This window comes from Syngnathoides biaculeatus, chromosome 8, assembly GCF_019802595.1.
Source record: "Syngnathoides biaculeatus isolate LvHL_M chromosome 8, ASM1980259v1, whole genome shotgun sequence".
Taxonomy (NCBI): Eukaryota; Metazoa; Chordata; class Actinopteri; order Syngnathiformes; family Syngnathidae; genus Syngnathoides; species Syngnathoides biaculeatus.
The window spans coordinates 19,421,368-19,435,896 of record NC_084647.1 but is presented as its reverse complement, the minus strand read 5'-3'; the positions used below and the strand labels follow the sequence as shown (position 1 = coordinate 19,435,896).

General features: G+C 42.1%; 1 protein-coding gene across 3 annotated transcripts in view; it reads left to right on the top strand.

Moving 5' to 3' along the window:
- Positions 1–14,529, top strand: part of bcl9l (bcl9 like) — a 32,117-nt gene that overhangs the window by 13,002 nt on the left and 4,586 nt on the right. Inside the window, exons 2-8 of one of the 3 annotated variants that reach the window (XM_061827312.1) lie at positions 4,172–4,243; positions 5,139–5,535; positions 9,345–9,467; positions 10,328–10,502; positions 10,654–10,738; positions 11,734–14,092; positions 14,199–14,453. In XM_061827312.1, coding sequence (XP_061683296.1) covers positions 5,244–5,535; positions 9,345–9,467; positions 10,328–10,502; positions 10,654–10,738; positions 11,734–14,092; positions 14,199–14,453 — 3,289 coding nt within the window. In that variant the 5' untranslated portion in view covers positions 4,172–4,243; positions 5,139–5,243. Of the gene's footprint in view, positions 1–4,171; positions 4,264–5,138; positions 5,536–9,344; positions 9,468–10,327; positions 10,503–10,653; positions 10,739–11,733; positions 14,093–14,198; positions 14,454–14,529 lie in introns of all 3 variants that reach the window. The other 2 variants (XM_061827311.1, XM_061827313.1) reach the window with 2 other exon arrangements.

Sequence of the window (14,529 nt, the reverse complement as noted above, 5' to 3'; positions counted from 1 at the left end):
CATAACTACATGGACCATAGTCACTGGCGAATGGCTGTGTTGCCATACCAAAAGTGGCTTGTTTCAAAGTGAAGGAATGTCTTGTGGTCACGTACAGTATCATAATTACGAGTGTATGTCTGTCTGTGTTCATAAGACTGAAAAGACCAGGTAAAGATATATAATGTTGATATTTAATTTCTTTAGTCATGTTTTGGCAAGGCAGCATGGCGGACGACTGGTTAGCACATCTGCCTCGCAGTTCTGAGGATGAGGGTTCAAATCCTGGTCGCGCCTCTGTAGAGTTTCCATGTACTCTCTGTGCTTCCGTGGGTGATCTTGAGTACTCTGGTTTCTGCTCACATCCCAAAAACATGCAGGGTAGGTTAATTGAAAACTCTCAATTGCCCATAGATGTTAACGTGAGTGTGAATGATTGGTTGTTTGTCCGTGCCCTGTGATTGGGTGGGGACCAGTTCAAGGTGTACCCTGCCCCTCGCCAAAAGGTAGCTGGTATAGGCTTCAGCACACGTACTGAGGATAAGCGGTACAGAAAAATGAAGGATGGATGTTTTAGCAAGTCGTACAGGAGTAATTAAAAGTAGTCGTTACATCATTTAAATATTATGGTCCATAATATATATAATTAAATTCTTTCATGGTTAATAAATGTTTTAAAATAACAGTCCCGAAACCTGGATAAAAACATTTTAATTTATTTCTGAGATAAGTAATTATTCTTAGTCATTGACTAAGCAGGTTGATTAAATGTGTGCATTCCAGCAAGTGTACCCGGATAGACAAGAAGACAATTTACTAAAATCATGTTTCGTCCATTTATCCACGTTTGTCAGTACGTGGCTGTGTTTATTTTATTTTGCCTTCTTCTTGCTGTTCCATATGCAAGAAGAAGACAATGGGAAAAAAAGAAGGCAAACTCATTCATGGATAGAAAATGGAAAAAAATGTTCACTACTGCCATTTCCATCCTTTTTGCAGCGTACTTACCTATCACTTCTTCATTGCCCCTGTTTCCTTTGCCCGCATGTCCATTGAAATCCGCACCAATCACAACTCTCCCTCTGTCTGGGATGGCCAGAACTACTTCCATCTAGTTCCTTCCAGAACTTGTCTTTCAGTTCTCAGTCAGATACTGTTGGTGGGGCATAGTTGCTCATTACATTATACATAACACCCTCAATTTCAAGTTTCAGCCTCATCACTCGATCTGATACTCGTTTCACCTCCAAGATATTTTTAGCCAACTCTTCCTTTAAAATAACCTCTACTCCATTTCTTTTCCCATCTACTCCATGGTAATATAATATAAACCCTGCCCCTAAAATTCTAGCCTTACTACCTTTCCACCTGCTCTCTTGGATGCACACTATATCAACCTTTTTCCTAATCATCATGTCAACCAAATCCAGAGCTTTTCCTGTCATAGTCCCAAAATTCAAAGTCCTTACACTCAGTTGTACGCTCTGTGCATTCCTGTTTTTCTTCTGGCGACAAATCCGTTTTCCTCCTTTTCTTTGTCTTTGACACACAGTTGTTGAACCGTGCAGGTTAATGGTGCCGGGGGTGGCCGTTGTTAACTCGAGCCACGACCGATCCTGTATGGGATTCATTAGATGAACGCTCATATTTGTATTGCAAAGTTTAAAGCCGGATGCCCTTGTAGACGCATGACCATTTTTCCAGGCTTCGGACTGGCCTACAGATTGCACTGGCTTGTGGCCCCATAGAGCTGCAATTAAATGTTGTAATTAATGAGATGAAATAAAATGATTTTCATTCAATAGTTCAGTTCTACCGGTACTTTTGGAGAATCATCAACATGCACGAAAGAGGGGGTACTTATGGTATGACACATGTTCAGAGGGTACACAAGACAAGAAAAGTTGGGAAACAGTTTGAGGGGCACAGGTGATTTGGAGTTTATCCCAGTTGACTGAGGTTGAAAGGCTGGGTACACTCTGTACGGGTTGCCGGGCCTTCGCAGGTCGCATTATGTTTGTACCATTCCATTCATACCTATTGACAAGTAAGTGTGAATTCAACATGTATGTACAGTAATTTAGAATGTGGGAGGAATCTGATGTGCCCATAGAGGACCAGGTAGAATATGCAAACTCTCAGGACCACTACTTCATTTCCGATTTAGACTCCAGAACTCCATGAGCATCCAATGACTTGCGCTTTTTTCTTTGTTTTTTTTCCCCTTTTTTCCCCAACTCAAAGTGGATCAATGAAAAGGCTCGCATCTCATCTTGTTGATGGCGTCGGCCTCGACAGACTCTCCTTGAAGTGGGCGTCTGGCTGCTATCGCTCTAGGTCGGCATTCACTCCCAGATAGGCTCTATCTTGTCTTGGCCGTCTCCTCGAAGGTCAACCGCCTGCCATGTGATTCGTCTGACCCCAACCCCCCACCCCTTGCGTCCCCCCACCCTCAGTTGTGTGATGCACAAAGCCAGTGAGTCACATTTGTCAACAGTGGTGAAATTCGACCAACCCCCTCTAGGTTAATGAGTGATGAGGTCCTGGCCCCAGCTTACAAGGTGCGTCGCTGTTCCTGCCAGGAGTTGCTTAGTTCATGTCTTCTGACAATATCAAGAATCATTTCCCAAGTGTGAAAATAGACTTTTAACTTCTGTATCCTTTGCTGTCAAGGTTCTTCACAGCAAAATGTCAAAAACTCCACTGTAACACAGTCAAAACTGTTCCGGCGTAAAGGGGATGCCAATTCTACATTCTGCTTGATCCAAAAGCCGAACACTACACTACACACACACAAACACCCACGCACACCCACACACAAAGTTAATGACTAATGATGATATTGTATTACAGTTCCATAGGCTATTTGGTACAGGGTGGCACAAAGTAACTGAACACAAAGTATTTTATTTTATTGCTCATCGGTCTGTCAAGAATTTTATTCGAAAATCACTCATATTTCCTTGATACCACGTACTGCTTAACTATTACCAAAGTGCCATCTTGTGGCACCTTAGAGTCTTGAAGGCGGGTATATCGCAATTCTTCGTTCATTCTCTTGTTACTTTTTTTAAGGGTCGTTTTGTCACAGTATACTTATTGTGATGCTTTTGCATGTGGGTAAGGAGAGCCACACGCATCAATCCAACTTTCAGTGATTTATTGAACCCCGGCAGAACACTAAAACTTAAACACAATGAGCACACTCACTGCCATAGCTAAGGACGAGACACTCATAGACACACTAGCCGATGTCGCACTCTACCGCACTACGCTCCGCCTCTTAAGAGCACCTACTGAATACACAGACACTACACACAACATGCAATTATTTGGCAGTTGTTTGAATATGTTTACAAACTTATTTTTTTAAAAAGTTTTAAAAGTGTTTAAGGTATGTAGAAGGGGCAAACATTTTAGGCCTTGGGACATATCTCCTGGATTAAACATGGCTTCGTTGTAGGAAAATTTGCGAGTAGACTCGCTGTGTTCTTCCTTCGCTGGGCTCTGTGTGAAAGAGAGGCAAACAAATAGTGTCCCTACCTCGATGTCTTATATCTCGGTGAAAGAGGTGGAACATTGTCAAATTGTGGGTCATATGTTGAAATGGGCTCCAAGCAAAACACGTAATGAGTCAGGCATGCTTGTTTTGTGAGGCGTGTGAGTCAGGTATTGCTGCACAAAGCGTTGTGGAATGTGCAGTGAAAATCTTGTGGACCCACAATGCTCCTGGGCGACTTGGAGAGCAACAAACCTGCCTCCACGCCCCCCAAATACACACACACACACACATGGACACCCTCACCACCTGTCCTCCCCACAACTCTTAATCCAAACACATTCTACCGGCTCGCCATTAAAGAGACAGTGTTGTCCGGCAAGGCCTTTGCTCTCTTATCACTGTTCTTTCTTGTCTGCCTCCCTTGCGGCATCAATGTTGACACCGAGCCCAAGAAGCACGGCAATGATTGTCGAGATGACTCACTATGTTTCTCTCTCTCTCTCTCTCTCTCTCTCTCTCTCTCTCTCTCTCTCTCTCTCTCTCTCTCTCTCTCTCTTCTCTCTCTCTCTCTCTCTCTCTCTCTCTCTGTCTCTCTCTCTCTTCTCTCTGTCTCTCTCTGTCTCTCTGTCTCTCTCTGTCTCTCTATCTCTCTCTGTCTCTCTGTCTCTCTCTATCTGTCTCTGTGTCCAGTTTGAGTGCGTCAATTGAAGCATGAAACAGGACAGCAACAATGGCGATATCAGGCCTCATCTGCGAATCTGAGTGTGTACAATAATTGACAGGTTTGATGTTTTTATTTTTATTTTTTTTCACCAATAATAGACTAATTAGAATTTAATTACAACTTCTGCAATCGAGTGGAAAAGCAATGCCATGAACTTTTCTCCAACTGGAATCCAACAGTTTGCTACAGCTGACATATGTATTCGTCAATTATGTTTTTCATTGGGTTGGTGTGGTAAAGGGTCTTGCCCAGCTCCTCTGTCAAATTCAGCTTTATAAACCACTAACACAATGTTTCTCAAAGATTTTATACCACTTATGACTCAAAAATAACTAGCACTCATTTGAGTACTAATAGTAAGCTTTAGTGTTCATAATAATTTGATTGATTTTTATATATATATATATATATATATATATATAATATGATAAAGTACAATATACTGTGTGTACAGCATCAGACTCCTTTACCAGGTTGCTTTTCAGGGCATGCATATACTGTATTTGATTGCTCAATGTGCGGGGAACTCTAATTTTTAATTTTTTTTATTTGGAGCAATTTGGGTCGACAGCTTAGCGCCATGTGCAACAGGGCATAGTTGCTCCCCGATTGTGCGGCGCTTACCTGCTCTGGTGTTCCAGAGACTGTCAAAATACAAAGCTTCTTTTGTTTTGGATATGTGTACTTTGGTTATTTTACATTGTTATATTTACTTAAAAGAAATGCTGCGGGTTTGTGTGAAGGATTCACTGGCAGAACTCCCCGAGTATAGTTAACCTAGCACTGCCTTAGCTTGGACAAAGAAAAGACGTCGAGCTATCAACAAACTCTTTATTTCAAAACAAATGATTTAAGTGGTCGTGTAACAAAACCGGTATTCTGTTGCTGGTTACTAAAGATCGGTAAAACACTGTCTTGTCGTTTCTCCACTAGTGTTGCCTAATTGCAATGTGAGCTCTGGCCGAGCTCTTCTCAACACCGCTCCTCAGCCTCGCTCAGCAACCAGTCAAATGCACACGGACAATAAACTGGCCAATCATGGCAAGCAAGATCACCGGTGACGCAAGAGCTCAAATGGCTGCCGTAAACCTGCCGGTCCAGCAGCCGCAGCAGCAGGGACCCTCTGGTCACCTGGGCCCCAAGAGCCGCCTCAGTGCTGGGAACCATGGACTTAACAAGAGCACCCCTGGGCTGAAGGCCTCCAGCCAATCGTCGAGCACTGTTGGAGGGATGCTCAAAACCAAAAGCAAACGGGAGAGAAGCGTGTCTGTGGACTCTGGTGAATCAAGACATGCCGCTACTAAAACCATGGATGCTGATGCCAAAGCAGGTGAGATGTTTTTTTCATTCCAAGATGTCCTGCAATGCATATTTAAAGAGACACATAGGCTTGCACTTGAACAGTTGGATCTTTGGAATGCCTTCAAGTATGAAGTGAAATACCCAAGAACAGTAAACGTCCAACTATTTGAAGGGAATAGTGCACAATTACGGAAAAAAAAACTATTTACGGACACCCTCCCTAACATGTTTTATTATTGCCTACCTATTAACAATAAACATAATTTTATATCAGCAGAGCAAAAACTTACACATGTGGCAAACACTATCCATAACTTGACTAATATCCTTGGATCCACTTGCCTCCTCCAGACTGAAAGATTTTGGTCTTTCAGTTGAGGTGTATCATGTCAACATCAGAATCAGAGTTCCTTGACACCAATTACTACACTCCATATTTTTTATAGGACTGTGGCGACATCATGTTCTAGTTAGGGCGTTAAAGGAGGGGCAAAAAATAGGTGAGTCTCAGGAGGATAAATTTCACTGAAAGAAAATAAAATGTTTTCATATGTGAATAGTTTATTGCAGGTTAGCAGTGGTTTACTGGGCACAAAAGAAGGGTCTCCGGAGTGCCTGCCCACGCATAAAATGTGAAATTAAACAACCAGATCATGTTTTTGTGAGCTGCCTATTTGTGTCTGGTATTGTTGAAAATATGCACAATATAGCTCCCTTTATGGTGCAAGAGTTCACCTCCTTTTGCCTGGCTGTCAGTTTCAATCGATGAAAAAACTTGATGACGTGGCTTCTTCACCTCCTCCGCGACAGGAAGTGAACGTAATAGCACCGAAAATCCCCCGACCTTTCTGCGATGCGGCAGAATTTCCTCCCTCCACTCTCCCAAGGCTTCTGCTAGCTTTACTGACGTCTTTCACATGAAAACGCGTCAAATGTCCTCGCTTACAAGGTTGCCAATCTTTTTAAGCTTCTGATGTGGAAAAAGTTGTTTTGTGTACTTGTTGCTGAGGTCACATGCTGTCAGTCCAACAATAAAACGCTTAAAATAACATCAATCCATCCATTTTCTGTGCTGCTTATTGTCATTAAGGTCGTGGGTGAGATGGAGCCTGACAAGAGGTGTGTTACAGAGCGCACTTATAGAAAATCAGAATCATCTTTATTTACCAAGTATTCCCCCCAAAAAATTTTTAAAACACAAGGAATTAGTCTTTTATGCTGTTGAAACATAAAGACTTGCAAAACAAACAAAAAAAAATTCACAAGGCAATAAAAAGTTGCTCATAATGGATATAATTAGTATTATTTTTTTGACAACTGTGCGAAAAGATGCAGAGTCCTCTAGCGGTTTGAAATGACTAATAGAACAATACTTGCAGTGACAATTCATTCGCAACGATGGAAAATTTTTAATTAACCGTGGGGAGAACATGCAAATTCCCCAGATGAAGCTGGTTCCCCAGATTTGAACCTCAGAATTGTGTGAGTGGCCTGCTCAGTAATAACCCACTGTACCCAAAAATAGCTTAATTAAAAAAATGGGTAAAATTTTGCGATGTAATAGGAGGCACGGTGGTAGAGCTGTAGAGCATTGGCTAAGGACTAAGGTTCAAATCCAGGTGGAGTTTGCATGTTCTCCCCATGCCTGCGTGGGTTTTCTCTGGGCACTCCGGTTTCCTCCCACATCCCGAAAACATGCATTAATTGGAGACTCTAAATTTCCCCAAGGTGTGATTGTGAGTGCGAATGTTGTCTGTTTCCATGTGCCCTGCGATTGGTTGGCAACCAGTTCAGGGTGTACCCTGCCTCCTGCCAATGATAGCTGGGATTGGCTCCAGCACTCCCACAACCCTTGTGAGGATGAGCAGCTCAGAAAATTGATTGATGGACGTGATGTAATACCGAGCCCGATTGGTGTGCGACATTTCAATAATGAGAATTCTTTAAAAAAAGACCCATCTTTTTTCTAGCCGCAAGACCATGAAAAAAAGGCTTTATCGATCATATGGTCTTTGCGCTTACAGAGCAACCAATCAAATTGCTCTGATTTTATCACGATATTATTGTTTCCCAAACACTATGTGAGATTAGCAAGTGTGCTAAAGGAAATTATTCACTTGCAGTTAATGGGTCCAAAATAAACATTTACTTTCTACAAACTTTCTTTGTTCACCTATCTATGCCAGCAATGTATAGTGACAAGCCAGAACAATGGAATGTTCCTTCACTAGTTAATAGATGGTTGTACTTAGCCTCTCTATGCAATTGCTGCCATTCATACATCTTAATAAAAGGAGTGTTCAACTGAGCAGGCCCAGATATGACACTATTTAAATTGCATAATATCATTATTTCAGTATATTAACTTTTTATTTGACGGTGTTTACAATATTTTTTTTTAATTTGTGCCCTGGTTAAATATAGGTTGTGAAAGAAACACTGACCGATGCTACTCACAGCTACTTTTAATACACACTCTAATGAATTAATGAGCAGTATGCCCTTCAAATTATTTGGAACCCTTGGCAATTCTGCCTAGCAACAGCATCTCTCGGCATTGACACTCGATCGGTGATGAAATTGCACTTTTTAATCTGATTAAAATGCATAGATTCAGGGAAAAATATATTTATTAACACAAGGATGAGCGGATGACAAAATAAATAAAATGCCATCATATTCTTTCATGTTCTGTCCCGTTTCCCTTGATTTGATAGCTGCACCAAAGAATGTTGAATTGAAAGGAAGGTCAAGCCTGCCTTTAGCTGAGCTACACATTACAGTTCTGAAAAAAAGCAGGACAACCCTAGTGACCAAGGCCTACAAATTGGTTCAATGACTGACTTTATTGTGAAAAGAATCCTGTAGCCCTTGGCAACGTAACATTGGAAGAAAAACAAGAGATCACTGGCGTTGAACTGGGGGAGCACCCTCTGCTGTCCTTTCTGTGTATTATTGCTCCATAGACCACACTACAGGACAATAGAAAACAATCTTTGATGTTTGTTGAATTTCACTTTGTTCTAATTTCAGATAATGTAAAATCAATTTAAACTACATCCCTTCATAACGGGACCGCCGGACCAATAAAACCATTAAAATAAATGACTCCTCCTTCCCTAGCTTTACCACTACTGACAATGAGCCAATTAAAATCCGATGTAATTGTTTTTAGGGTGTGAGTTTATCATCCCAAAAAGCTGCATTTTTTTTAAATGTCCAATATCATATGATGATTGAAATAAGGTCCCATTTTTTTTGGTGAACAAAATCTTTTTGTCTTGAGTATGGTACAGTTTTTTTAGAGAATCAAGTTATCTTTTCCAGAATATAAAGCGTTATATAAAAGTTGATATACTGTATCTTTGAAAGCTACTTGTTGAAAAATTTTATTCACTTGTTAAACTTTGACTTTAATATCATATGATTATGACTTTATCCTGGAAAAATACAGCTTAGTTTTTGCAAGATGACAGCTTTTATCCCAACAAAATACTATATTCTCCTAAAATGACAACCTATATTATCCCAACAAATACTGTACATCTTTGCTCTTGTGAATTTTTTTTTTTGGAGAAATATAACTTTAATCTCATAATGCACAACTTTTTTTTCTATACAAAAAGAAAGTCATAATGTTTACATTTCTTTCTCGAAAATAGGAAACTCTTTTTCTTAGGGCATGTACACATAGTAGTTCTGTTATTCAGCTTTAGGATTATGAGCAGGTCGCTTATCAGATTTGCCTGGACCCAAAACGTTTGTGAACCACTGGTCTAAATAAAGAACAGTATTCTCATAGTCACTCTACATTTTCTTTGTGTGTGTGTGTTGAAGAGGGTGTCACGCGCAGTAAGCGCCGATGTGTTCTGGAGAAGAAGCAGCCATACAGTGGAGATGAGTGGTGCTCTGGACCCGACACAGAAGAAGACGACGACAAGCCACGCTCAACAACTCAGCGTGAGTATGGAAAAAGTCTTTTTGATTTACAGTGCTGTAAAAACTTTTTGACCCTTTCCTGAGTTCAATTTTTAAAATTTTATTATTATTATTTTGCATTTTTATTACACTAAAATATTTCAGATCATCAAGTCAATTTTGATATCCCAAAAAGTTAAAACCATGGAAATACTAATAATGTTTTCTAGATTGTTATTTTGAGATTTTTAAAGAAATCAGAATTTATATGGTCAAATGCGTAAAAATGAATTGCTCTCCCCGTGTTAAATCATTAGTTCAATGTGATTAATAGCAGTTCTAGAAAAGTTTTGTTCAATTTCAGTGGCTGCACCCAGGCCTAAAGATTTTTAAAAATAAAAGAATACCTCCAATAGTACCTTTCAGACGATGTGAAGTAGGCTACAAGAACTTAAAAGAAAACATATCATGCCATAATACAAAGAAATTCCTGAACAAAGGAGAAACAAAGCATCTGTTAACAGGTACAGTAACAAAGCAATTCCCAAGGCTTTTGGACTCCAGTGACCCACGATAAGAGCCATATCTACAAATGGAGAAACTGTGAACAGTGGTGAAACGTGATAGGATTGGTCAATTGCATTTTCACATAGTGCCAGATGGCTTTGCAGATTTTTCATGTAATAAGTGAAATTCTCATTTACCTGGTTTGTTTTTGTGACTTATAAAATTAGTTTGATGATCTGAAATGTGTATCAGTTGTGCTTGTTTGTTGTTGATGACCTACTTGATTCGCTTTTATGTGTGGTTTAACTCCATCTAGTGTTTCTATCGTGCACCTACTACAACACAATTTCAGTTGGCAGCATGAGGATATTGCTTCAAACTGTTTATTTTTTTAGGGGAGCGAGGGTTGCCAGGACCCAGGCAGGGACAACATGATCATCCGCCTACGGGGGCTGCCACGTCTGAGCCTGTAATGGTTTGTGCACCAGGAGTTGGATTGAAGCCTGGACCGCCTGTGCCTCAGTCGAAGCAGCAGCTGTTGTATGTCTTCACAACCAGCATGGCCAACAGGTAAGCTGCATTTTAAAGAAAAAGAAAAAATATTTTCATTTTTAATTATTGTTTTTTCTATGTTTGAAGAAAAAAAAATATTAAGCAGTAACATGTATCTTGTAAAATTGTACCACTTAATGATACTAATTTGTGAATTTTGTTTCAACAGTGCTGCAGAGGCGGTAATGAAAGGAAAGATGGATTCCATTCTTCAGTTTCACCAGCAAAATATACCACGTACCAAGTTAGATCAGGTCAGCCATGGAAACTACAGTAAATCAGATGTAAAGTTTCACTTTTCACTTTCTTGGCACCCTTACTCAGTGATATTTTACAGCCAAAACAGAACTCCCTGAACAATGGAGTGAACGATGCTTACCCTATCAAAGAATACAGTCTGTAACTATGTGAACTGAAACATAATTTGTAAAGCAGAGCAATTTTTATCCACAAATTGTGTTCATCAATGGGAGTGTTCATTAACTGGGTTCCACCATCTCTTGTCTTTATCTTAATGCACATTTTTTGGGGTCTCAATGCCAGTTCGTGGAGCACAGAGTCTTGTAGAACAAAGGTGAGGTGGGGGTCCTCAGTTCATGAGGGTATAAACGTACACGGTTTTAAGGTTAACAGTTCTTTTCCTGGTTGGAATAGAGGCAGAGTTGGTAACATTTTGATACTTCTCTGGCAGGCCTGTGTATGCGGCGCCTCCCACTGGCATTAAAAAACTCTATCTCTGAAGGTTTCTTTTGCTAAATCCACAAAAACATCTGACATATTAAGTCTCTTCAACTTCTTCTTTGATGGTTTCAGGAGTGACTTCTAAATGTTTCTGATAGTTCCACCTCCACATAATGCCAGAAATAACAAAACAATTTTCATGATATTAGAAGTTTTAGGATTAGAGGTGGCTGGAAATTTGTCAATTGAGTACGCATCTGAATTTGTAATGCAGGATAAACCCTAAAGGTTATGATTGCGCTGCGGTATAAGAATATGCGATCACACACATAAGATGGTAAGTTTTGATATTGCCATACTTAACTGCTTTTTGATTGTTTTATATTTAGGCCTACAAGTTTTTTTTCGTACAAATACTTCCTGTAAATATGACTTTACTATTGCGTTAGTTTCCGTTAGGAATAGACTGCAGTGCCTTCTGTAAGAACTGAACTCTTTTTGTAGAATGATTACCTGTTGTATTTGTGGAAATTTGTTGTAAAAACTTGCTCATTTTTGTCTGACTTAGGGCTACGCACAGGTGAGGATCACTGAGAAGGTGAACTCCAGTGCCTCTCCACCCACAGGAACCCCTAAATCCAAAAGTGGAACACCGCAGCCCAACTTGGCAGGAGGCGTTGTCTCCTCACTTGCTGTGAGAACTCCAACTTCAGCGGGGCACTCTGACAATGACTCCCCTCGGACCAGACATGGTGGCCTCTCCAGTACAAACTGCATTCTGTCCCATAAGCCAGAGGGAGATGGCAGAGCCACACCTTCAGGCCCTGGCTTGGGAACAGTACACTGTGAGGGTCTTCCCGTTACTAGTCTCTCCCCATCGGGGAGTCCCTCCGTTGTGTCTGCACATTTACAGAGTGACACAGGACAGCGAAGTGGACCTGGTAATGAAGGTGGTCTTTCCAAGGAGCAGCTAGAACACCGGGAGCGTTCTTTACAGACTCTGAGGGACATCGAGAGGCTATTGCTACGTACTGGAGCAAGAGAGGGCCCTCAAGGTGACACAGAAGGCTCCAACAGTAACCTTACAAATAATGCTCCCAGCATGGTTAACAACAGTAGTAGCAATCGAGATGCTATTCTTGAGGATGGCAGTAACAATACAAACTCTGGGGATGGCAGTTGCGAGAACATGGCGCTATCAGCGTTGGCCTCTCTAGGAACCATGAGGAAATATGAAGAACCGCTGCAGTCCATAATGTCTCAAACAGAGTCGCTTACCACTGCCACTCACAGCCCTGAAATGGACTCTCACCATAATCTTCCCCAGCACCCTCATCATCAGCTGGCTTCACCTGGCTTGGACATGGGCCCCTTACTTGGAGCGGAGGGGCTAACCCAAGAGCAAGTTGCGTGGCGGAAACTCCAAGAAGAGTACTACCTGGAGAAGAGGAGGCAACAGGAAATACAAAATCCCCAGCACTTTAGGGTGATGACAGAGATGAGCTTACATGGAGGTCCTATGATAATTAGAGGACCACCTCCGCCATATCACAGCAAGCCTGGAGATCAACAGTGGGTTTCTGGAAATATGATGGGAGGAGGAATGCCTGGTAATGTACGAATGACAGGCATCCACCAAGAAGGACCTGGACGTCCACAATTCCTTTCACATGTGCAGAGAGGGCCAGCAGGTGGAGCAGGGTTTCCTGGGAGTCCCGGGGAGCTGTTATCTGTCGATGGTCTAGGACCCCAAAGGGCTACCAGGCCAGGGATTTGGCTGGACAATATGCCTAACAACATGGACAGTGCAGGTCCATTCCACAGTTGCTACCCTCCTCAACACACGCAGGAAAAGCCAGAACATCTTTTAACCCGTGCGGAACTATTTCGCATCACAGAGAAGCGCCAGATGCAGGGTCTTCCTCGGTTTGAACTCGATCGGATTATTGCACAGCATACGGGCAATATGGGGTCAAGAATTATGGACAATCCCGGGGGCCCAGACTTCTCCAATTTGGGTGCTATGGGCAGGGGTCCACCTTCTAATCAAGGGGATCACATGGACTTTCCTGTTTCACGGGATATGATGGACTCTCCTGGAGGGGGGCCTCAGATTAGAGACTTAATGGACTCCCCTCTGGCGAGTAACCTTTCAATGAACATGAACCCGCAGTTGAATATTCAGCAGCAGCATATGACTCTCTCACAAAAGCTCAGAAGGGGCCAAGGGAGAGCAGGACCTTTAAGTGAGTTTTTCAGTCCTGGAGAGCTAGCAAGAATACGTGCATCACAAAATGAAAGAAGAAATATGGGGATGGTCTCAGGACCTGATGGACCCTTCCGTTTTCCAACTCAAGGGCCTTTTTCTGGTGGACCGGTTGAAGCGCCTTACCTTCAGCAGCCCGGCCATGACATTTTTGAGACTGAGCAAGAGGGTCATAATCAAATAGGCGGTACATCACGACTTAGTCATATGCCAATCACAGGAGACCTCAGAGGAATGGGTCCTGGTCCTCGGCATCCTGGCGACCTCTCAGTCAATGTTCAGTCACTGACTTCTCCGACAGTCCAGCATCCTCATCATCTTAGTTCACCATCGCTTCAACGAGAGCCATCTGCTCATCTTACATCTCCATCTCTTCCAGGGCAGAAGTCGCCCTCGATTGTCGCCGCTGAAGTCCCTCACCCCCCTGTCCCCCCTGCTTCTGGTGCAGGGACGCCGTGCTCTTCCTCCATGAAATCGCCTCAGATAATGGGATCTACTAACCACGACCTGCACTCCCCATCTCTCTCACCTGGACAAGTTAAGTCTCCAGCTATGGCTATGGGTTCTCCTGCTTGGATTTCTCCGAAAAGAGATCCTTCAAGTCCAGGGGGCCCGACCAGTGTGAGGGCTACAGGCAATGGAGGAAATCATCCTGAGAGAGGTAAATTTCTAGGTTATTACATTTTTTACAATGCACTTCAGAAGTAATATGATGCCTTAATTAATCATAATGGTTTTGGTGACATTTATCTTGATGCTTTTTGCAGGGCAGTCACTACCCCCTAGAAGCTCCAACTCCACCCCTAGTAGCCAACCGGGCTTGATAAATCCTAGCATGACATTTACATCATCGCCCGATACCCCCCAAACACAGAATCCTTTATCGCTGATCATGTCTCAGATGTCCAAATACGCCTTGCCTAGTTCTACTCCCCTATACCACGACGCAATCAAGACAATTGCAACTTCTGATGATGAGATGTTGCCAGATCGACCTCTTCAGCCTGGCGTCAGCATTGGAGGTATGAACCCAAAAACACACCGGGACTTTTCATCAGGAAATTAGTCATTTATGAGGTGTGTTCCAGAATTTACAGC